At 34.8% G+C, this 24,704-nt stretch overlaps 1 protein-coding gene across 2 annotated transcripts; it reads right to left on the reverse strand.

The window, feature by feature from the left end:
• Positions 1-1,866: 1,866 nt before the first annotated feature.
• Positions 1,867-24,638, reverse strand: Tti1 (Telo2 interacting protein 1). Of its 2 annotated transcripts, none has more exons than XM_088275897.1 (16): positions 24,545-24,638; positions 22,842-23,053; positions 18,421-18,563; positions 17,284-17,461; positions 15,988-16,171; positions 14,624-14,982; positions 12,993-13,198; positions 11,610-11,807; positions 10,729-10,938; positions 9,461-9,883; positions 8,457-8,599; positions 6,974-7,069; positions 5,840-6,146; positions 4,480-4,786; positions 3,725-3,953; positions 1,867-2,945 (listed from the first exon to the last, which is right to left on the reverse strand). In XM_088275897.1, the coding sequence occupies exons 2-16, from the start codon at positions 23,033-23,035 to the stop codon at positions 2,715-2,717; spliced, it is 3,408 nt and encodes a 1,135-aa protein (XP_088132023.1). In that variant the 5' UTR covers positions 23,036-23,053; positions 24,545-24,638; the 3' UTR covers positions 1,867-2,714. The 2 variants fall into 2 exon arrangements, with proteins under 2 accessions (XP_088132023.1, XP_088132016.1); XM_088275890.1 differs by lacking the exon at positions 24,545-24,638 and adding an exon at positions 23,909-24,338.
• Between the last annotated feature and the right edge of the window lie 66 nt (positions 24,639-24,704).

A 24,704-nucleotide genomic window follows, 5' to 3' on the forward strand; every position in this document is an offset into this window, starting at 1 on the left:
AAAAATAAACACATCTCTGGACTAATTCTATAGTTCAATGTCTGAGACCATAATGGGAATGTCATGTTAGACCCCAAAATACTTTTTTTTTTACACTCAAATTTTAATGATCTATGCGTGGTTTAAAATCAAATGCATCATACAACGAGATGAGTAACAGACATGTACTTCTAGTACGTTATACATAGTCAGTAATACATTATTCTTTTTTGTTTTAATTATTTTCACTCGAATTATGTTTTTAAAATCCATTTCATTTTACACTACTACCATCATGCAGGTTCTCCGCAGGGGTAGGCAGAGAGGATGGAACGCCACACTCTTCTGTCCTGACATACACTCCTCGCCTCCTTCACATCCATACATCTAGTCATACATGCCCTCCGATTACGCAGACTTTTGACACCTCCAGATTTTAGGTTCCGATTGATCTGATCGTGCCTTTTCGGTCGTCCACGTTCTGTTTTCCCTCTCACATTCGCCACATATATTTTACCTTCCACATATATTGTCCTTACCACCGCAAAGAACTCAAAAGAGTAAAAACATTATTACATATATATGTAATACATTTACATATTACAATTATTTTTTGAGTACAATAGATAACTTGGAAAGGAGTATAAAAAATATTACATAATATCTATATAAATAAAAGTATAAAAGTTTGTTAAAATTTTTAAATCTCCTGAAGTTATCCACCGATTACTTTTATAAAACGTTGCATTAAATACACTTGTGTTTTTATATGCGTTTTTATATTATTTTGTTCTCATATATATATAACATATTCATCTCTAACAGTTAATGATAAGGTACTTTTGAATTACCCATCATTTGACGTTTTAAAAACACACATACATTTACTACCATCTTCATAAATAAGGCCCCGCCTGCAGATGCACAAGCTCTCATTTCCTATAAATATATCACACGTTTCAATCCAGTTCTGCATTATGCCACAATCGGTTCACAACTGGGACCTTATCAATGGACACAATAATACTACAAAATGAATAAAAAATACATATAAACATTAAGAATGTACACTTAATATTATTTATTAATAATAATAAATATCAATTGTCAATTAAACCTCCATCCGGGTGTAGGTTTTTTTTAATACTGAATATAAATATAGATAATGCCAATAGATATTGCATGATAGGCTACTTTAATCTTTTGACAGCAAAATATTGTAGATCCGTATACATACTCACTTGGGCCGACTTGAGGTACTGCTTATGTGCCTACATGGAATGTCTCTTTCTTTATCCCTACACATAGAAAGAGCAAAACAGGAACCAATTCGAGTAAAAGGCGAAACAAGAAAGAAGAAGAATAAGATTTACATAGAAAAATTAAATAAGAGCGATAAAGATAGTGTCATCTCTAGAATATTTTATCCTTGTAACATCAGTACAAACTAATAATAGCGAAAGAGATAGAATGTGTCGCTCGATTCAGACTAATTTTATAAAGTAATGTACATAATGTGTCACACTCTTGAATGGGAATAAAAGAGGTAAGACACTAAAAAACATTGTTTAGGGCACATTTTATGTCAAGTTATTTGATTATTTTATGTATTTAAATAGGTTTTTGTGTAAATGTTATCCCACACAATACAGCCTCGTTGGTAATTGTAAAAAAAATGAGAAAATTGTGAATTTTTTGACAAAGTGGAGTTATCTATTCGCGTTATAACCTTTTATAGATGCAATCAAGTGACTGCACGAAACTAGACATACATAGTTAATTTTTAGTGCAACTTTTCCGTAAAAATAATCTATGGAAGTATCAATAATTTAGTATGTAGTAGTTTAGACTACATCTGAGAATTTGAAGGTTAAAAGTCAAGTTATACCAGAAATTATTTTATTCTGTTGAGCTATACGAAGTAAGGAAAAAAATAATAATCAAACATATCAATTAACAGAACAGCTAAGACAAATGAGAATACTGGAAGCAAAGTTACAAATACTTTTGAGAATTAATAATAATAATAAAACCCTTATCCGCACCTCAATGGTGCATAGGGCACTGCGTCATATAAATGCAGTGTTATCTTGATTGTTTACACATGAAGGAAAGGTGATCAGCCCTTCGCTTCAGGTACCAGTCCAGGGTAATATTGAATAAATATGACTGTGAAAAAATCACTTATATTTATTTTACCCCCCTTGGGAATCGAACCCGGGACTTCCAGAACGGTAGCCGAGCGTGCTGACCATTACACTACGGAGGCGGACTGAGAATTAAAATAAATAAACAATACATGGATGAATCAAGTTTCATCCAGATTTTTTTTTGAAACACAAAAATTTGAATTATACATCATTGTTTTTAGTCTCCAGATTTCATGCATTTTTTCAAATGAATTGAGAGATTCTTGACACTGTTGTAAAAATAAATCAGGGGCGTGTCTATAATATGTGTTTAGCATAAAATTCAGAAATCAGAGTTTATATAAAAAAATATACAAATACTAAATTTTTGTATCTCGTATCAAATAGTAATTCCGAGTAAAATTTGATTCACCATTCATGAAAAATATCATACCAGAGTATGATATTTTTTTAAAAGTTGACTAGTCTTTTTATTTGACATTTAGGTTACAATTTTATGAAAATTGCCATTTATTCCGATACCCTCAAGTTTCTCATGCTTAATTATACTTAAAAATAAAATTGTCACAGCCACTTTGTGTTTACTTATTGTGTTCTTTTTTTTATACAACCGTTCTTGCAGTAATCAAACAATATAGAAACGTTTTGCTTGTAATCCATTTTCCTGTGTGGATTTTTCAAGATACAGCTGAATGTCTCGAAACCTTCCCTGGGAGGCGGCACCGACTCGTTGTCATTCCACAAGCCGTTCAGGTGAAGCCAAGTCGATGCCGGATCCATGGCGATCAACATTTTGAAGACGTTCAAGCACGCCAGCTGAAAAAAAATTGGTTCAGTAATCACATTCGCATTAGTCGAAGCCTGGGTGTATCTATTGTATTCTTGCCAGTGCCCTTTTATTATAACCTAAAATAAAATGTGTACCCACACACAGGGCATGCCTTTGTGGAATCTTTTTTTTGTATTAATATTATGTATTTGTAATTATAATATATTGTGATTTCACAATATATTATATTTATTTTAAATATATTATAAATATGAAAGGAAAGAATGCAAGGCTGAGATAAGCATTATCGATAAAATTAAGAAAGGTTTGGACATGTGGAACGTATGAGTGAGGAAAGAACGGTCAAAAAAATTTATGAGGCGAATGTAGTTGGAAAAAGAAGCAGAGAAAGACCGAGGAAAACTTGGCACAATCAAGTATGTCAAATACTTGAAAGCGGCCGGGTCAGGAGTCGTTATAATCGTCGGGTATGTATGAGGAGATGCATAAATGTAGAAGAGGCGAAGAATGTTTGCAAAGACAGAGTGGTGTGGCGTGCGATTCTCTCTGCCTACCCCTGTGATAGTTAGTTAATTATTATATATTTAAAAAAAAATTATATTTATTTTAAATATATTATATTTATAGATGCATTTGCAAAAGAATTTAAAATAAAGAAAACAAAAACTGAAAAGGAAAAAAAACAGAAATTGCTTAGGCACTTGAGGTTGCAAACTCATACTCATACATAGTTGTGCGAGCTATTGCTAAGATGAAAGACTCCCTTGAGGTCATATAATACAATTAAATTTGAACCCATCCTCACCTGAAGTGGTTTTGGTTGCTTGCAGCTCAGGTACATGCTGACGGCCGTCATAATTTGGTGATTTTGTCTCTCTTCCAAACACAAGCTGATGCACAACTTCCCCAGCCCTTCCAGCAGGGCCAGCTGCAGTTTGTAGGCCTGGGAGAATCGGTAACTGGATCCTGCATCCTTCATGTAACTATTGTTTGCAGACTTCTCCAGCATATCGCAGATTATTGGCATCACTTCCCTGTGGACCAAGTGTACAAAATATGTTAACTTCTAATATTATCACATTTCGTATGGGGCTTTTTTACGCCTGCGGATCGCTGGCGACAGGATTTGATAATTACGTACGTATAGTTCAGACCTCAACAATGAGACTAGTATATAATATTAATATAAAAACATTAAATATGTAACTCCTTCTTTTCTGACTTTGAAATGAGGCAGGCGGAGAAGATAAAAATACCCTTTCTGTCCGAAAGCATCAATCAACCAAATGGGTAGGAAATACCTTTCCCGTCCGAAGTGTTTAACATTGACTTCACATAGAGAAATAATGCGAGGCTGAGATTAGTATTATCGATAAAATTAAGAAAGGCAAGTTGAGATGGTTCAGGCACGTGAATTGAGGTATTTTTTAAGCCTGCGGATTGGAGACTTCTTTCATGAAATAAGGCCGGCCTACGCCGGTAAAAATGCCTTCCCACCCTTAAGCATCTATCGACCGAATGGGTAGAAATATCTTTCCAGTCCTTAGTGTGTAAACTCACTTTATGGTCCGTGTTCTGATGAAATCTTTGGAGCACTCGGCCAGCGTCACCAGGAGCTGGTAGGCCCCGTTGACGACGAGCGGCTGCGAAGTCTCCTTGAAGCGGCCGACCAGGGGCGACCAGACCAGGTGCACCACCGGCAGAAGCTCGTCCTCCCAGTCCTTGATGACCTTGATCCCCTCCTGGACGATGCTCATCGCGAGGAGTTTGTGGTCGCGGTCGTTGGAAGGGATAAAGTTCAAAGATTTCTTGAGAATTGATACAACCATCGTGATGTGCATTGGCACTTCTACTTTATCACCAGTATCTAAAAGAAATAGGGAAAAATGGGTATTATCAGGGTTTTGTCCGCCTTCGTAGTGTAATGGTCAGTGGCTCAGCTACCGTTCTGGAGGTCCCGGGTTCGATTCCCAGGGGGGTGAAATAAATATAAGTGATTTTTTCACTGTAATATTTATTCAATATTACCCTGGACTGGTATCTGAAGCAGAGGGCTGATCACCTTTCCTTCATGTGTAAACGATCAAGATAACACTGAGTTTATATAAAGCAGTGCCGTATGCACCATTGAGGTGCGGATAAGGGTTTTATTATCTAAAAGAAACGACAAATATTTCATTTGTAACATCTTGAGTGTGTCCAAGTACTCATTCACAAATCTGGGTTTTCTCCACTTGGGAATTATTTTTACATTTTTGACATCTTAATATAGATGAAGAAGAATATGGAAGTCTGGGTATTTACAGGGCTTATGACCTGACAGTAAAAATTATAATGTTCGTTTGTTCACAATCTAAAATCTTCGAAAGTTACTCACCTTTTAAATTTTGACACAACATTGCATTTCAATATGTGCGTCCTTTTGTACACAAGACACGTTTTTTAAAAATCTGACAGAATAAGTTTAAAAAAAGTTTTTTACTGAATTGCGCTGGCAATCCGTTGAAAATTACAGCACCCCTGGCAAAACTAAACATTGTTCATGATGACAGATGCTTCCACTTAACATTTTCAATGTTTATTGAAGAGAAATGTTTGTGTTTTTATTGTTTACAAAAAAACTTAAATTTCATACTATTTCTGTGGGACTAAGAGGCTCATAATCAAAAATAGGAATCAAATTATGGTAGAGTGGGTTTGAACACAGAAACTCTGACTCAAGAGTCCGCGACAATAACCACGGGACCACAACCTGACACTTTTCATTGCTTAACGAGCACAGTGGAAATAAACATATTAGAAGTATGTGCTTTCTTTTTTATTTAATCTCCTTTGAACCAGACTGAGCCACTGCAGTGCATAGCTAGGTACAACTCATATAAAATAAAATAATATGTATAAAAACAGAAAAAAACCGTACCCTCAGAAATACCTTCCTCTTCATTTTTCTGCCTTCTTGCTTTATCTTCATTACACATTTCTTGGGGTGTTTTTCCCAGGTCGTCACCATCGAAGTTGGCACTTTCAAGTTTGGCATAATGGTAGCGCATGATTTGTTCTATGACCGAACTGATGGTCGGATTCGGTAAAGTAGCAATATCTGGAGCTTCGGGAGATTCCGGCTTTTTGGGAGGGAACTGATTTTTTATGTAAATAATGAAGGTTTGCAACAGGCGCAAATATAAAATCATATTGCACTGCGGGAGTGTAAAATACTGGTCGAGAACCTACAACAAAAAATATACATTTATATAATGTCATCTGACACACTAAGGACGGGGAAGGTATTTTTACCCGTTTGGTCGATTGATGCTTAAAGGTGGGGGCTGACCGGAGTCATTTCGTCGTAACATGACACGTTACGATGCCAGCATTCGTAGTCCGTATAGCGAGCTGAGCTCGTTCCGAGTACTCCATCCGAAATCGGATGCTCGCCGCCAATGTTACGTTATGACGAAATGCTCCGGTCAGTCCCTACCTTAAGGACGGGAAGGGTATTTTCAACTCCTGCGCCAACCTCATTTCAAAGTCAGAAAAGAAGGAATTATTTAATGTTTTTATATGAATTTTATGTACCAATCTCTTTGTTAAGGTCTTAACTATATGCCCACAATTATCAAATCCCGTCGTCAGCGGTCCACAGGCGTAAAAAAACACCCCTCCTTAGTGTGTTAACACATCATCTTATATCACACACTTAAAAGCGTCATTTACATGGTGTTGGTAGAGAGCGGGAGACGCCTATAAGCGTTATATTTGCTTACTTTTGGTAGAGCGCGAGAAACAAAAAATATTGTACAGATCGGAATTGGGTTTGCAATTACTTGTAATTACTATAATGAGAGTCGTGCGGTAGACTGTCTGAGTATAGTTAAAATAGCCCGACAACAATGTTTTGATTGTATTTCTTTTGTAAAGAGTTTTAAAACAATTGATTTACTACAACAAATGGATTAATATTATAATAGACATTGCCATATTAAAAGACCAAAGTTGGACTGACGACTGATGCGACTGTATAAGTAAGTATAGATAAATAATGTTTTATACTTACATTATTCACAATCTGATATAAACACGGGAGAACAGCTGATTCGCTGTAACGCATGACCACCAGTAGAACATCCAAAACTCCAGAATTTTCGGGAAGCTAGAAAATTAATACAAATTAAGGATTTCATTAATTTAATCGAAAGTTGCATTGTGGTTAGTATCTATCAATTTTTTTATGAAATTTTTACTTGGTAAACACCAAAATTTATCTAAATGTATTGTGACATGTGTTACGAAGCATTCAACATAATTATCAAACACCATATTTGAAAGTTGCACGCTTACATACATAGATAAAACATCATATAAAATAACAATAAAAATTCCAGATAATATTAGATCAGTCTTTCACACAAAAAATTATTTAAACGGATCTTTGAGACACAACAAAATAATATAAATATATTAGAGAAAATTGGTCTTTACAAATCAAACTGTAACTGTAAAATTTCTTGTATTGTTATGACTGTAAACTAAAAACAAGAATCAGGGAGCATGTTATGTTTAAGAAATAATAACTTTTCAGAGTTCGCTAACCACTCAATAGTAACTAATCACACATATAATAATAACAATATAGAAATTCTGAAAATTATTGATACTAAAAGTAAGAAGCTCCAACATTTTGAAACAATAGAATGTTTAAAATATAAATAATTAATAATAAATCCATAGTTAATAATCTGAAAATGATTCAAGCCTCTTTTCCTATTGTCTATGTTCCCACTGAATAAAAAATAAGAAACAGCTCCTAGCCTCTCTTCACCCTTCAACATTGTAAAGGCGTGACTTTCACATTTAGTCTAAGTTTCACATATAGCTCACTCCTTTCAAGAACGTCATAAATAAAAAATTATCAATTATCAGTTGTGCATGTTTTCGGAATGCGCAGAAAATGTACTACATATATCTCAGCAAAGGCATATTTTTAACTTAATATTTGCACGCTACAGGGCAGAAAGTGTTGTTTTTGCTTTTTGAAAAAAAGGTATTGTTTAATTATTTTTTTAATAAAACTAAATATTTTTCAAATGGAAGAAAAACCTTCAGGTTTTACTTAAAAAGATCTGTTGCACAGTAAAAAGTTCATTACGTGTCTTGATATTTATTTTCAATACATTGTATTCTATGTATTTTTAAACTTTAAAAACGTTCTCCTAAAAAATCGAGTTTTTTGATTTATGACGTTCTTGAAAGGAGTGAGCGATATGGTGTTTGATAATGCTGAATCCATTGAAATATGTATTAAAATAGACTTTAACAAATAGTGGCATTTACCAAGTAAAAGATTGAAATAAAGGCAATCACTTGAGATAAGAATGTTGTGTATTTAAATTACTTTGTATGCATAATGCGAATAAATATTATTAAAAAAATTGTTTACTTTTGAAAATAATCTTAAATTGTTCATTATCACAAAAGATCTGTAAAGAGGTAACAATGAATGTCAACCCATATATTTTTTAAATATTATTGGAGCTCACTTTTCTCATTTTCAAGTTGACATGGTGAGTAAAGTAGTCGGCATTTTGTTTGATTAGTTCCGTCACATCGTTCATATTGAACGCATTGGTTATATCCAATAGAGCTCGCATTCCGGCAACGTGAATCATCTCATTGCTACTTCCTGGAAAAACAAAGTTACACCGTGTTATGAAAATTAAAAGTATGTAGCAATTAAGATTATTATCAAGATGGAAATTGGAAGTCTGGGTATTTAAAGGGTGTACAATAGTCATTGTGGAGCCGAATCTGGCATTTGTAAACAAATATATACATATTTGGCAAATTAACACTATTCGAACATCTATCATACCATGTATGATAGATGTTCGAATAGTAAAATAAGGAAGGAATGCAGCTGAGACAAGCATTATCGATAAAATTAAGAAAGGTGTGTTGAGATGGTTTGGACATTTAGAACGAATGAGTGAGGAAAGAACGGCAAAACAAATTTATGAGGCAAATGTAATTGGAAAAAAGAGCAGAGGAAGACCGAGAAAAACTTGGCACGATCAAGTATGGCAAATTCTTGAAAGTGGTCAGGTTAGGAGTCGAAACAATCGACGGGTATGTATGAGGAGATGCATGAACGTGGAAGAGGCGAAGAATATTTGCAAGGACAGAGTGGTGTGGCGTTCTATTCTCCCTGTCTACCCCTGCGGGGAAGCGGCGTGATGGTTAGTTAGTCAGTTTTTTACATATTTGGACTCACTTCACACATTGTCAGAGGGCTGTTTTTTCATCAATCCCTACCCTATTATACTCAGACAATCTGCCAAATGACACTCAGTATAATAATCAAAAGTAACTGCAAACCCAATTCTGATTTGTACAATGTTTTTTGGCATATCATGCTATACCAAAAGTAAGAAAATAGAACACTTTTAAGTATCTCCCGCTCTCTACCAACAGTATGTAAAAGACGCTTTTAAGCGTTTCACGCAGTAGTAATAAATTAAAGTTGAAATAAAATGTTTTAACTTACCCGCTCTTTCTAATATGAGGTAGAGCGTCTTCAATAAATACTCCTTGAAATCTTCGCCAAGGAAAAGGGCGAGCTTTCCAATACCTTCAGTCATCAGACATATCTTGATAACATTGTCCTGCGCTTCCGCAATGGTCTGGCACGTGTCCTCCGTTGGGCACTCGTCCTCGCTGTCGGAGTCCTCGGGCGGGCGGTAGCTGAGCCCCTTGTAGCGGGTCAAGACGGTGCCTTCATACAGGTCCAAGGTCCTTTCGCAAGTCCACTCCCTCGGATTGTAGACGGTGGGATCCAAGGTTTTGGCCTTTCCCGGTGGCTTCTCGCGTTTCTCCACCGTTATAGGCAGGTACCAGTTGTCAATGTCAATGTACATCGTAATCAAGTTGTCCGCTAGATGTTCTTTAAGGGAGATTTTGGCGCACGGAGCTAGAAAATAAGAGAATATTTTTCAACACTTCAAAGGCGTTTTTTATTTTTCCTCTGACCGTTTTTCTCACTCGTAAATGAATGTCGGTGCAAATTTTTCTCAAAGGAGCATCGACATTCAAAAGTCGAAGTCCGTCTGTCAGTTGGTATTATGTAACTTGTATAGCAATGGCATCTGTGGATATTTGTATGTAATTTTGTCATAAAATAAAACCTACAGATTTTTTTTATTATTTACTATTTTTACATTAGTTCTATCTTCATAATACAAAGACATGTATAAAGAACCCAGAGAAAGTCGGACATCAATTATTATACTCCCTAAAGGTTTATTCTATTGATCAGTTGGCAGGTTATTTGTGGTAATACATGTATCGTATTTTTTACAAAAACGTGATCATTGACTATTTGATATCTTACTAGCTTAATATTGCCCTGAAAAAAATCCCAAAGGATTTTAAACTTGGAAGTATAATATATTGATTTGTTAAAAATGACTAACTGCATTGATGTTTATTTTCTTGCCAAGCAAAAGTTACTTAAATGGCCCTCCTGAACATTTTACGTTTTGGTAGTTGGTCACTTTCTCCTGTACGACTACGATATAGCCATTTTGCATTTAATTTTGTAAATACTACTATCCATGAAATAATTGAAGGTAACATACATAACACATTTCCACATATTCAACATCATTATCACAACGGTAACTACAGCTCCTCATCTATTATCCACGTTCCCAATGAAGAATAAAAAGAACCAGCACATAGTTGAATGCCTATCAGTAATAACTGTGGACCGACCATCCCGTAATACAAGCCGGGAATAAAATGAATCTGACTTACATGTTACTATCTCATTAAGGATGAGAATGATCTCCTTCTTGTACTTAGTTTCCTCTCGCAACTGTTCCAGGAGGCAATCTGCCACCAATTCTACCGCATCGGATGCCCCCACCATGTGGCATATGTCCATAGCTATTTTGGCACAAGTGTCATTTTGTAAATTTTTGAATATCTTCCACGGACACTTTGTCCCCATTTCAGATTCCACATCTAGAAGAAAATAAACAAATTACATGTCTGCCGGCGGGAGGTGAGAGAAAAGGGAGATTTAAATTTAATTGGTTGTGATCGGTAACCTGGAGGGAAAGAGAGGGAGAGGAAGATCCCCCACTCGATGGACCAATCAAATTAAGACAGCAGCAGGCACCTCAGTGGTTGGAGCTCTACGTGAAGCGCAGTCAAGGGATAACTGGAGAAGAGTGATTACTTCCACAAAGGTCACAACCCTCAGTAATGAGGAATAAGACGGAGTAGATTTTTTTTCAGATTGTGTGTGCTCTCTTTCAAAATTTGAATTATATAAAGAATGGCGGAAACACACGTAAGAACAATGAAATTCTCTTCTAATGGATTTCATTAAACATAATTTAAACATAATTAATTTAATTTTAGAACAAAAATGACCGAAAAAGACTTGGTGTGATCAGATCAATTAGAACAACAAATCTGGTGGTGTCAAAAGTCTGCGTAATCGGAGAGCATGTATGACTAGATGTATGGATGTGAAGGAGGCGTTCCATCCTTTCTGCCTACCTCTGCGGGGAAACGGCGTGATGGTAGTAGTAGTAGTAGTAGTAGCCGTAGTAATTTAAAAATTATTAAAAAAAAAATTACATCATTGTCTTTGATTGGTACATAATACATAATAAATTTCTACTAACCTCTCACTACCACCTCCTCCAGAAGTTTTATTCCGGTGCATTCCATTTTGAAGATTTCGATGAGAACAAATGCAAATCGGTTTAGAATGAAGGAGCTGCTCAAAATTTCGGTCAACTTTTGGGGACTTTGATTCGGTTGCGTGAGGAGTCTGGTGTAACCCTTCAGCAAGTTGAGTCCCGCGGCATGCTCTTCGGAATCTGTATAAAACAGATAAAGTGAAAACTAAAATACTTAATCCTGCATTCGGTGTCAAAGTCAGTTCCCAGCCTAGTCCGAGTCGGCCAAGGAGTTTGTGTTGTCATTTTACAACTCTTTTAGTTATAAAATGACAATATGAACTCCTCGGTCAATATAATTTAGACTTAGCTTCACATACGGTGTTTGAAAATGACGTGGAACGCATAGAAACATGTGTCACAATAGATTTAAGAAAAAGTAGTACAGTGAAACCTCTATCTATCGTTCCTCGAATAATCGTTTTCCCGGATGTGTCGTTTAATTCTTCTATCCCGAATTCATTTCATACAAGATAGATCGCATCAATCGTTTCTATCTACCATTTTAGCGCATTCATCGTTTGAATCACGCTGCACATTTGACATGTTTTGTCTGTTTTTTTTACATTCTTCTCAGTTTTGTTACAATCGATGACAATATTCCAACGTGTGGGATAGAAACTATAAAAAAAACTTGTGTGACTTAAGGTTAACAGATACAGCAGAGGTCGATATTGATGAAGAGGAGCCGCTGCCTTTACTTTTATTTTCAGAAGCATGCACACACTCTTTTAAAAATTAAAAACTTTCTACTACGCACATTCAATAATTGATGCCAAAAAAAATATATTTGCAAAGCCAAAAATATACTGTTGATTTACGGAAATAAAACAGTCAAAAAACAAATGTCCATCAAAGATTATTTCCAATGCAAGAAACTTGATATTTTTTGGTTCTGTTAAATAAATACATTTATTTGCATATAAAATTTGTATTCTGCTTAGAATTTTAACCTAACCATTGTTATGCAGATTGGGAGGACGGTATCTTTACTCGATTGTATCTTCTTGTGTATTGACTTCTTAATTCCGCATTCATTGTTTTCCCGTATACATGGTTTATTTTAATAGGTTCATTTAGAAACGATAGATAGAGGTTTCACTGTATTTACTACGTAAAACATAAATTAAAAAAAAGAAACATTTTGCCTAGAATTTTCGAAATTACAGTAACTTTAAAGATAAACAGTAAACCCACTCCCAAGTATGTAGTAATAGGCTATAAAACTTAAAGTTGGAGCCTAAGCAGGAACATGCTAAGCGGTGTTGCATAAGCCAGTCATCAAGACTAGAAAACGTAAATGCAAATGTAGATGAAAACACTTACCTAAAGCGTTCAGGCAGCGGGGTAGTTTGGAAATATCATTATAAAAGTTCTCTTCCAAAACGTTGAGCAGGAGTTTCCCATTGCTGCCACTCTTCTTGCCAAACTCCTCTAGGCCTCTATGACACGCGTCGCGAACTTCTTGGTCTTTATTCTCTGACAAGGTAACCAGTATTTCTAGAATGTCTCTCAATGTCGGGTGCATATTCCTGTAACATAAAATATTCACCATACATTGTTCCGGCAATTTTAATCCAGGATTATTACAAAAGCTGCAACGGGAAGTTACCTTTGCTTCAGAACTACTATTTTTAATAATATCAGCATTTAAAAACTGGTTGTAATCAGGAAGTTGAGGTCGTCTATAAAAAATGGTCATTTTCTCAAAAAGTAGTGGGGCTAAACTTACAGACACAATTTTAATGTGAAAACAATAGATATACATCATAAATTTATTAGTGGTGCTAAATATACTAGAATATAAGAGGACTTATACTAATGGTGACTGAATTTGCATCAAAACATTTATAATTCGATTAATTTTGTTTGCGGAAGCCTTGGAAAAGTTACAATATCGCTCACTCCTTTCAAGAACGTCATAAATCAAAAATCATCTATTTTCAGTTGTGCATGTTTTCGGAATGCCCAAAAAATGTACTATATCCCAGCAAAAGAGGCATATTTTTAACTTAATATTTACCCGCTACAGGGCAAAAAGTGTTGTTTTTGCATTTTGAGGAAAAGGTATTGTTTCATTATTTTTTTAAATATACTAAATATTTTTCAAATGGACAAAAAACCTTCAAGTTTTACCTAAAAAGATCTGTTGCACACTAAAAAGTTCAATTAGTGGCTTGATATTTATTTTTAATACATTGTGTTATATTTTCAAACTTTAAAAACGTTCTCCTGAAAAATCAAGTTTTTTGATTTATGACGTTCTTGAAAGGAGTGAGCGATATGTGCAAATTTTTCGATAAAAGTAATCCCTACGAATACCGAAAATTTAAATAATTTGCTAGGAATCAAATAAGAAAAATATGTCCATATGTGAAAAGTGAAAATTCAGAACTTTCCGTATACCTTCGAGTTTCTTTTTCTAACTTCATCTACACCCACCCTTAACCTTATCCAATCGATGGAGTGTTATCTTGATCATTAATTGCATGAAGGCAAGGCCTGCATTTCAGGTACCAGTCTAAGGTGATATAAAGTGAGAGAGAAAATCACTTTTCACCCCCCTGGGATACTATCACAAAACCTCAATCACAGTAGTCAAACGTGTTTACCACTACACTACAAAGGTGGAGGAACCACAGGTAATGCTGTATGTGAGGTGTGTATTTTGGAAAATGAGTAGGTATTGTAAAAAAACGTATTTGATTCCACTAAAATATGCTTTGATACTTTGCATGGATGAGGTTAGAGGTGAATGTACATATAACCTTTTTATAAAAAAACGTATGAACGGCCATTCTCCATTTATATTTTTGTACATTAAAAGCATTGATAACTTTGTGGTATGTTAATATAACACTATCCGTAGTATTAATCATTCACTTTGTGTATTTTAAGTGGTATTACACAAAGTGAACGATGAATGATGAGGAGAGAGTTATTCTCCATTTACTTACACAACACAGCAGCTCAAAATATTCCAGCAGAGGTAGACCAACTCCAGTTTGACTTTCCGGTGCTCGTGCGTCTGGAGGGGCTTCAGGCTTCTGACGAGGATCACGAGTCGGTTGGCAGCCGCCTTGTACCACTCCTCATCTCTCTTCGCATTCTCCAAGTGCTCCATCATGCCCGAGTGGCCCTTGTGGCGGAGTTTCTTGCCGAAGGGGTCGCAGTCCTTGGGCTCCTCGGAGCCGCGCGCCTTGTGGCTGGCCAGCAACTTGATGAAGTGACTGTCCGTCAGGTTGGCGCCGCTGTTGTCCCTCTCCCGGTCGTGCATCACCAGGCACAGGATATTGTTTATACCCCGGATTGCCATCTAAAATGTTTAAATTGATGATTTATCTTAAATTTTAACAATTTGAAGCTAGATATCCAATATGTTCTGAAACACATAGGTATACATTTTATTTATTGTTTCGGCATTCGCTTTGTGGTAAGACATGATTGTATTGTAAATGAGAACACTTGTTTTCTTACCAGTTGAGTTATATTTATATTTACACCCGTAGATGCATCTGTATGGCTGTCCAAACTTAAAACACAGTAAGGGACAATTTTTTTGCAGTCTGTTTTTTTTTGCATTATTGAATTAAGTAGAATCTACTTAGTCCAAAAATGCAAAAAAAACCTACTACAAAAAATGTCCCTTACTGTGTTTTGAGTTTGGACAGCCGTGTAGCTTCCGAAATAAATATGTATAGCACAAGTGGTAAAAAAACAAATGTTCTCATTACAATACAGGTATACATGTTAATCCTTTAATGGGGACTTGTGCTTATAACGAGTGCAAATATGGATGTTCTGCAATGTGCATTGAACATTTGCGGTGTCATACAAAGTGTATGCACTACCAGTATCAGGGTAAAATCATCAAATTATTTTCAAAAGGAGAAACAAACAATAGCCCAACATTAACACAATAAGGGCATTTGTCCACTACACGGGATTTCACCGTCCGGCAGTTTTTGAAAAATAAAAACAACTATGACAGTTTAGCGTGATCAAATTTACGCGCAACGTGTTCACGCACCGATCAAGAGCTCCCATCCGAAGGGACAAAAGCACAAGCCAATCCAAGCCAATCGTCGTTTTAAAACGCTAACTGACATGCCGGACGGTAAAATTACACGGAATTCCAGGTAGTGGACAAGCGCCCTAACTGTCGTTTTAAAAAAATCTTTAATAATAAAAGGGATGCCAATCCTGAAGATAGCCCGTGTAATAGCGAGTGAAATGTCGGCAAATAAGAGTATGAAAATGTTTCAATACATTTGTGGGCATAGTTTTTGCATGATATGGTTGGAAATGCACAAATCCTTACGCAAGTAATAATGTGTCCTTGCTTTGGGTTCCCCATTGCCACCTCCTGCAGACCTCCCAATAGTCCAGGAAGGAAGAACATCAGGACTTCTCCGACCCTGGCCACGTATTGCGGATCCAGTTCTTCCTTAATCAGGTCATCGTGCACCGTGCAGAGTACCGTAATGCACATGATAGCTTCGATTCTAGAAAATAACAATATTACTGAGAAAAAATCTCTAAGAGAAGAAAAACTGCATTGAAATTAGTTGATGCAGGCTGATGTGAATTGAAATAGCACCCTCAAACTACTACTACTACTACTACTACCATCACACCGTTTCACCGCAGGGGTAGGCAGAAAGGATGGAACGCCACACTCTTCTGTCCTGACATACACTCCTCGCCTCCTTCACATCCATACATCTAGTCATACATGTCCTCCGATTACGCAGACTTTTGACACCACCAGATTTTAGGTTCTGATTGATCTGATCAAATCTTTTTCAGTCGTCCTCGTTCTGTTTTCCCGCTCACATTCACAAATATATTTTCTTCAGCGTTCATTTCAAAACCGTTCACTCTGCTTTCGTCTTTCCTTTGCCGGTTCCATTTTTCGCTTTCATACATTAGTGTCGGTACCAGCACGCCGTTGTGAACTGCTAGCTTGGCTTCCATGGACATATTTTTATTTAAAGACCGTTTAATTCTTTATTACCATCAACTAAATCAATATACGTGGCCTGTTCAATTAATCCGTAGACTGACGTCATAAAACGAAATGTACTTTATTTTGAAGTTACATGTTTGGGTCCCCTTCAAATTATTCACCTTGTATACACACACTTATCTCAACGGTGTTTCCAATTTTGACAAAATATGAATCAATAATGGAAGCAATTCCCTGTGACAGCTACTAAATGCAGTAATAGGATATAATATAAAATTAAAAATATCCTCGCTACATAATTTCAATATCCTCGCAAAATATTTGTCTTGAGAGCTCTTGCGTCTTCTTCTTTTTCTTACTGTAGACCTTGCGGCCTGTTTTTAAGAGGGATTAGCCTCCTGCGATGTCGATTCCCAGCTATCGACTCATCTCTTTGGTGGTCTGCCCGGGAGTCGTCTACCATGGGCAGTCTTTGCGTGCCTCTCCCAAAAATCTATTAGATGCTTTTGATGCGTTTTAGCAGCTGTTGGTCAGAACAGTAAGTTAATCCTAAATGGCTAGTTACTCTTTGGTGTATTCTGGTTATTTCAAATTAAACATGAATTATAAATAAGGATTACGATAGTATTCCTTGTGATAAACGCATACCTCAAAGCGTGATATCTTGAGCTCCTGGCAATCTGGACACACAAGTATATGCCTTGGCCAATTTCCGGAGCATTGCTGCGGACATACAGTTTGTCTCGGACTTCTTGTGTTATTCTGAGTGCTAGTGTAGCAATGGCTTTAACAAACATTAAAGCGCAGTCCTCGTCAATTTGCGCCACTGAAAATCAAATATGTTCCTTAACACATTTCAGATGGGTTTTTTCATTTATTTTTATTTCAGATTTATTTCAGATATTTTTTAGACCTGCGAACCGCTGGCAACGGGATTTTATAATTATGTTCACCTCCATAGTGTAGTGGTTAGTGCGCTAAGCTACCATGCTGGAGGTCCCGGGTTCGATTCCCAAGAGGGTCAAAATAAATATTAGTGATTTTTCAGTCTAATATTTATTTAATATGACCCTGAACTGGTACCTGAAGCGGAAGGCTGATCACCTTTCCTTCGTGTATTTAATGATCCAGATAACACTGCTTCTATACGATGCAGTGCCCTATGCACCATTGGGTGCGGATAAGGGTTAGAAGGGAACATATAGTTAAGACCTTAACAAAGAGATTGGTATATAATATTCATATAAAAACATCAAATTTGTAATTCCTTTTTTCTGCCTTTGAAATGAGGCCGGCGCAGAAGGTAAAAATACTCTCCTGTCTTTAAGCATCAATCGATCGAACAGGTAGATATACCTGTCTCGTCCAAAGTATGTTAATTATTAAGATATGTATATTAATTCCAACGTGTAACAGCTGTGTGTATCAGCCACAAAAAGATAATAGTTAAGCCAGACCCTTCATAATATAAACACACGTTCCAACAAAACGTTCTCAGACATGTTTTAGACAATATCAAAATTTTCCATTCCATAAGGGTTTAAAATAAAAGGCAGTTTCTACAAATGGACAAGAATATGTTCTGCATCACAAAAGCGATGTTATGATTGGTAAAATAGAGATATACACACAGATAAGAAGATCATTTTCTAACTGGACCAAGAAATAGATTATCACAAAAGGCGCTTTCAGTAATGTGAACTGTAGGATGGTGGAAGGAATATAATTATGAGAAAGAAAAGAAATAGCCAATAAAGAGGTCATATTAACATAAAAATAAAAAACCTGTATTGGGTGAGGTCTTGTCGAAGATTTGGTATATTAGCAAGGAGTAGTATTTGTGGAACAGTTCAATGTTTCCGAGACGGATTTTGGATAGAATTTCGTACACTCCTTCAGCCAGAGCTGCTTTCATATCATCTTTTAATCTGAAAAAACAATTATAATTATTAAATGGGAAAAAATATTTCAAGTTAAATATACTTAAAATCATCACAATTTGATATGAGAAAATAAATTATAAAGGACATATCGTAGTCGTACAGGAGAAATTGACCAACTAACAAAATTTAAAAAAGTTCAGAAGGGCCATTTAAGTCACTTTTGTTTGGCAAGAAAAAAAACATCAATGCAGTTTGTCATTTTTAACAAGGCAATATATTATACTTCCAAGTTTATAATCGCTTTGGGATTTTTTCAGGGCAATATTAAGCTAGTAAGGTATCAAATAGTCAATGATCACGTTTTGGTAAACAAATGCATTTGGTCACTTTCTCCTGTACGACTACGATATGGTATATAATGAACAGTAAAGCATTTAAAAAAAGAGGATTAACCCGCAAAGCCTCTACTTTTAGAGGCTTGTATGGAGGTAGGATAGTAAGGATAGGGAAGATACATCGCTCACTCCTTTCAAGAACGTCATAAATCAAAAATCGTAAATTTTCAGTTGTGCATGTTTTCGGAACGCCCAGAAAATATACTATATCCCAGCAAAAGAGGCATATTTTTAACTTAATATTTACCCGCTACAGGGCAGAAAGTGTTGTTTTTTGCATTTTGAAGAAAAGGTAGTGTTTAATTATTTTTTAAATATACTATATATTTTTCAAATGGAGAAAAAACCTTCAGGTTTTACCTAAAAAGATTTGTTGCACAGTAAAAACTTCATTAAGTGGCTTGATATTTATTTTTAATACATTTATTATATTTTTAAACTTAAAAAACGTTCTCCTGAAAAATCAAGTTTTTTGTTTTATGACGCTTTTGAAAGGAGTGAGCGACATATGAAAAACACATCACAAACACCCAGACCAATTGAAAATAAATCTTTCTTGAATTTATTTTGCAATTGGCGGGAATCGAACCCGCGATGCCAGTTTCGCAGTCGAGCGTCTACCCAACTACACCACAGCGCCTGTTAGTGAAACTCGTTCAAAGGAAATTAATAATAATGTAAAAAAAAACATTGAATATTTATAGGATCACAGATAGAAAAAGTAACAATAAACGCAAAAATAGCAATTTTGTTTTAATAAAAATAATGGATGTAAGAAAAACAAGAGAAGTATAATTAAAGAAGAAATAAAAATGAAGTGAAAAAAAAAAGTGAGCAGTCTGGGCGTTTGGAAAATAAGAAAAAGTACATTTCTTTTCTCATCATTTCATGGTACATATATTTATTTAATTATATATTTTTTTTAAATCCCACGCAGGCATAATCTGTACGTGGGTATACAATATACACCACTGTATGAAACTAATTGTAATACAATGGAACCTTTCATAAAGAGCATAATTCGTTCCAGAATCTTACTTGTTAAGCGAAATATTTTTTGTTTTGACTGGCACGGAAGCCCCGGTTTACAAGTGAATGCCGTGAAAAAGGAACTGTCCCTCGTTAGGGGAGCAACTTTTTATGCTTGTTATGCAATTACTCGTAATGAGAGGTGCTAGTTATGAGAGGTTCCACTGTAATTTTCAATTTGAAAAATAGGTGGAAAAACTAAATTGAGTTAAGATATATATATATATATATATATATATATATATATATATATATATATATATATATATATATATATATATATATATATTTATATACATATATAATAATATAATATAAGTGAAGATATATAAAAAAAATGATATCCATAAAAAAAACTACAGGTTGTCGGGACACGGCATTTGCCGTTTTTTGCGGACTGTCGGTCAACTGCGGGACACGGCAAATGCCGTTTTTGTGGACTGTCTGTTATCGGCGGGAAACGGCAATATACGGGTTTGTTATCAGCATAAAATAAAACGCGTTGAAGGGTATTTTGCTACCTGGGTGCTAGGCGACAGTCTGTCGACGTTATTTGAGATGCCTTGTCCGGATTGGCTAGTGTGCCGCTTGTACTGGCTAGGCGTCGCCAGAAATCTTTTTTCCAGAGAGTTTTTATGCAATCTCAATCTCCAGTTTAGTTTGAGTCATTTCACGTATTAGACTATTTTTCATACCGCTCGCACTGTTTTGTTTACTGTTTGGTATTTTATTATTTGAATATATTAGCATTGTATACGGAATGATACCTCGGAGGGGAAGACTATTTTTTAGAGTTTACAATGCTTCTAAAATTGTGAAATACGAAATACTTAATTAAAAATTATGATTATAATTTATTTTTGATGATCAAATGTCATATATGATTTCTTTGAAAATTTCAATTGAAAATATTGTTTGGTTTAGAAATTGTGTCAATTTTAAGAAAGCAATATATTATTGCGGTAATCGCGAAAAACATCCGCTGTAGGCTAGAGTCTATTGTTCGAAGTGCCCGACTACAATGTGTTAAGTTAATATTTGAATGAATACAAATTCACATCATTTTAATGATATAAGACAACTTACACAACCCTTTTTCTTCGATTTGTCTCTTTCACTAGGTAAGACCTGTATCCAAGGGGATCAATGTACGAAAGTTATATGTACGGTTAATTTAAAAAATAAAAATATTTTTTTTTATGACTCAAGTCACAATCACTGTCGATTATGATTGTATGTGACAGGTTGAATAAACATTACGTTAAAACTTAATTTCACTAAAACCCCATTCATAACGCTACAAGAACTGATGATGAGATCAAATAATGTGTTTTTACAAATTTAAATTATTATACATACAGTCAAACTCGGTTATTACGAGCACGGTTATAGCGAGATCTCGGATATAACAAGGAAACATTCGTTGACATTTTGGTTTATGGTTTTTTCATACATTTCTTCACGGATATAACGAGCACCTTCTCGGCTATACCGAGCAAAAATTTTGTCAGAAAATTCTTAAAACTGTAAATGTGTCAATTTTTTAAAAACACCGTTTTTGACCCTAAGCAATAAAATCCGACCGGCAGTTAAATAAACCAATGGCGCCGGGATCAGATTACGTTTATGACAGTATTAAAGATGCTAAGTACCTTATTGGTATCTACATTTGAAAAAAAATCACGAACCCGCAAAAAAATCATAATATGTAGTGATCGTACGAATGTTGATGAAGCTTGGCAAAATGATTTTGTACCCAAAGAAGCTCAGAATTTTCCAAATTTTATAGGAAAAGTGTACTGACAGAAAAATGTGACACGTGTCTAGCAGATTAATGGCGTACTTTTTTTGAATTGCGACTTTTTGTGTTATGTGACCTTTCCAGATACTTCATGTCTTCCTTTAAGTATGTTTATGAAAAATCTACCTATACTCGGATATAACGAGTAACGGTTATCTTGGGTAATTCAAAACTAAACGGTTATTTAAAAATTAGTAGAAATGAAAATGTTGTGATAAACATTGGATTTAGCTATAAGAGGGCAAAATGAAGCGGAAGATTGAGTGTGTTTGATAGATTTTATTGCTGAAATAGATTCATCTATGAAGAAACATCTTAAGAAAGCAATTGTTTTACGAAGTAGACAAAAATAATATAAAACCATTAAATGGATGCTATTTTACACGTATAAATACTACAATCTACAAATTGAGAATTCTTTTGACATTCTACCAACTTATGAGATTACAAATACAATGCTTCAAATAATGTTTAAAACGACTCATACCGATTTTTAACAAAGAAATTCATAATCATAATACACGAGGACATAACAAAATACAAGTCGAGCCAATAAACACTACTAAATTTGGAGTAAGGTCCTTAAAATATATTGCCAATCCCAAATTAACTAGCTGCCTGACATATATAAAATAAAACCCATCCGGGGATCCAAAATAAATGATCTGAAAAAGTACTTTATGGAAAGATATATGTGTAGTGATTAGTCATGTTTTCTTATTTTGTTTTTACCTTATGTTTTTTTATATATTCTCATTTGTTATATTTTGTCATTTGTTTATATTAAATATGCTTCTTACCTTATGTTTTTCTCATTTATTTCTTTTAAATATGCTTCTATGCCTATTTATTATAACTGTTTATTGTTTTTATATTTTGCCATGTATTAGTATTGGTTTTGGTTATTTAAAAAAATCTTTTTTGTTACTTAATTATTTGTGTTCCAGTCTTGTTAACCTTAATCCCATGTCCCAAAATGAGAAATATAAATTACTCATCGGGAATATTATATGTATATATGACTTATGTATGTAATATGTTTTGAAAAAAATAAATAAAAAAATAAATAAATAAGTAATTTAAGTATCACAAACTTACTTTTCTTTTGCACTCTTCAAGTGCACGATGAATGGAAACATGAGGTATGTGTGGAGATCCTGAATAACTTCATTTGGTTGGTTCTTGACCAATCTAATTATGGCTGTAAGAAGCTTTTTCTGCGGATTCTTGAGAAAAGAATCGCACATTGGCTTGAACGCCATGAAGGCTTCAGCCACCTGGGGCGACTCCATTTTGATAATCTCGGCCTGCTTTAAAAAGAAATAGAGAAATGCACGATTAAAGTTAGATGGTAAACATGTCGTCATTCTTTTTTGACATCTCATCAAAGATGAAGAAGAATATGGAAGTCTGGGCATTTACGGGACTGACGACCGTCATAGGCTAGTTTAAGTGGTCACTTTACACACGTGTAACAGTCACAAATTCTACCCATTATTGACAACCACACTACTCAAATTCTTGGAAGTTCTATATATATGAACCAAATTGGAAACATTGTTCTTGAATCACTACAGACATCTCATCTATTGGTGAGATGAAAAGAAGCTTTTTATTGAGCAGAAACTATTATATTAGTATGTGCGGTCCGAATCCTGGATTATAATCATACACATGAGACACACCAGATAATATCATTTTTACTTTTCTTAGTTTAGCTTATAATTTGACCAGTTAATTTATTTCCAATATTTTGAGTGCATCCGAATACTTGTTCACAAATCTGGATTATCTCCAATTATAGAAGTTATTTTTCATATTATTTTTGACATCTCATCAAAGATGAAGAAGAACTTCACATTCTTCTTCATCTTTGATGAGATGTCAAAAATAATATGAAAAATAACTCCTATAATTGGAGATAATCCAGATTTGTGAACAAGTATTTGGACACACTCAAAATGTTGTAGATCTATAGTTAAATGAATACAATATTTAAAAAGCAAAAATACTGAGTAAAAGCTGTAAATGATAAGAATTATAAACACGTGAAAGTTTTGATAAGGATGGCAGAATATATCTACAAATTGAAGTAATTATTACAGTTATTTATTAAAACATAGTGTAATTTAGATATAAAAAGATAGTCGTATATATCAACTTACCACATTAATCATGATTACACTTTTTATTTTACTTCACTACACAAAAAGATTTTCCATTGAAGAAGGTTTCACCTTCCATCAGATGAAAATAAGAGCTCCCAAGATGTGAAAGGAGATAGTTACATATGCAACAAGTTAACAAAGACGAATGCTTATTACAAAAAGGAATTTTTCATTACTTTAGGGCAGAAATGGTTAGAGTATGTCCCCTACGAAATATTCTACCGAGTGGTCGGAAAAATCTAGCTTGAATCGAGTTTATATATGACAGAAAATCAATAATCGAATAATCAAACGAAAAACTTTCGAATACTATAGCGAATTTTTAAAATTAAAGCCTACAATGATCATTTACTGATTCAGCTTATTAGAATATTGTATACATATTTAAGAAGATAAAAACCAGACTGGACAAAATCACTTCTAATTTGATAAAAATAAAAATTCGAACACCGGTGTTATTATTTATTTGCAAGTTGCTAAATAGAGCCGCTAGAGTGTTTCACTAGTTCGGAGATTGAGAGTTTTTGTTTATTATTTTAAACTTGGACATCGGCAAACTACAAGTTAACGATTGTTTGAAATAATTAACAAGTCAAAGGTTCTAAAGTTTAAAAAGTGATAAGAGCAGTATACCTGGAAAAGAGGTAAGATTCAAAACTTTGCTGAAAAAAATTACGCAGCTCCCGCCGGCTCACGCTGACAGACGTCAAAATTATTTATTTGGTTTGGTTAGGACACATGTTCGTAACAGCTACGTTTCCTCAAAATGGAATGATTGTACTCTGAGAAACCG

This window comes from Brachycentrus maculatus, unplaced genomic scaffold, assembly GCF_059751285.1.
Source record: "Brachycentrus maculatus isolate JH-2025_06_01 unplaced genomic scaffold, ASM5975128v1 h1tg000037l, whole genome shotgun sequence".
NCBI lineage: Eukaryota > Metazoa > Arthropoda > Insecta > Trichoptera > Brachycentridae > Brachycentrus > Brachycentrus maculatus.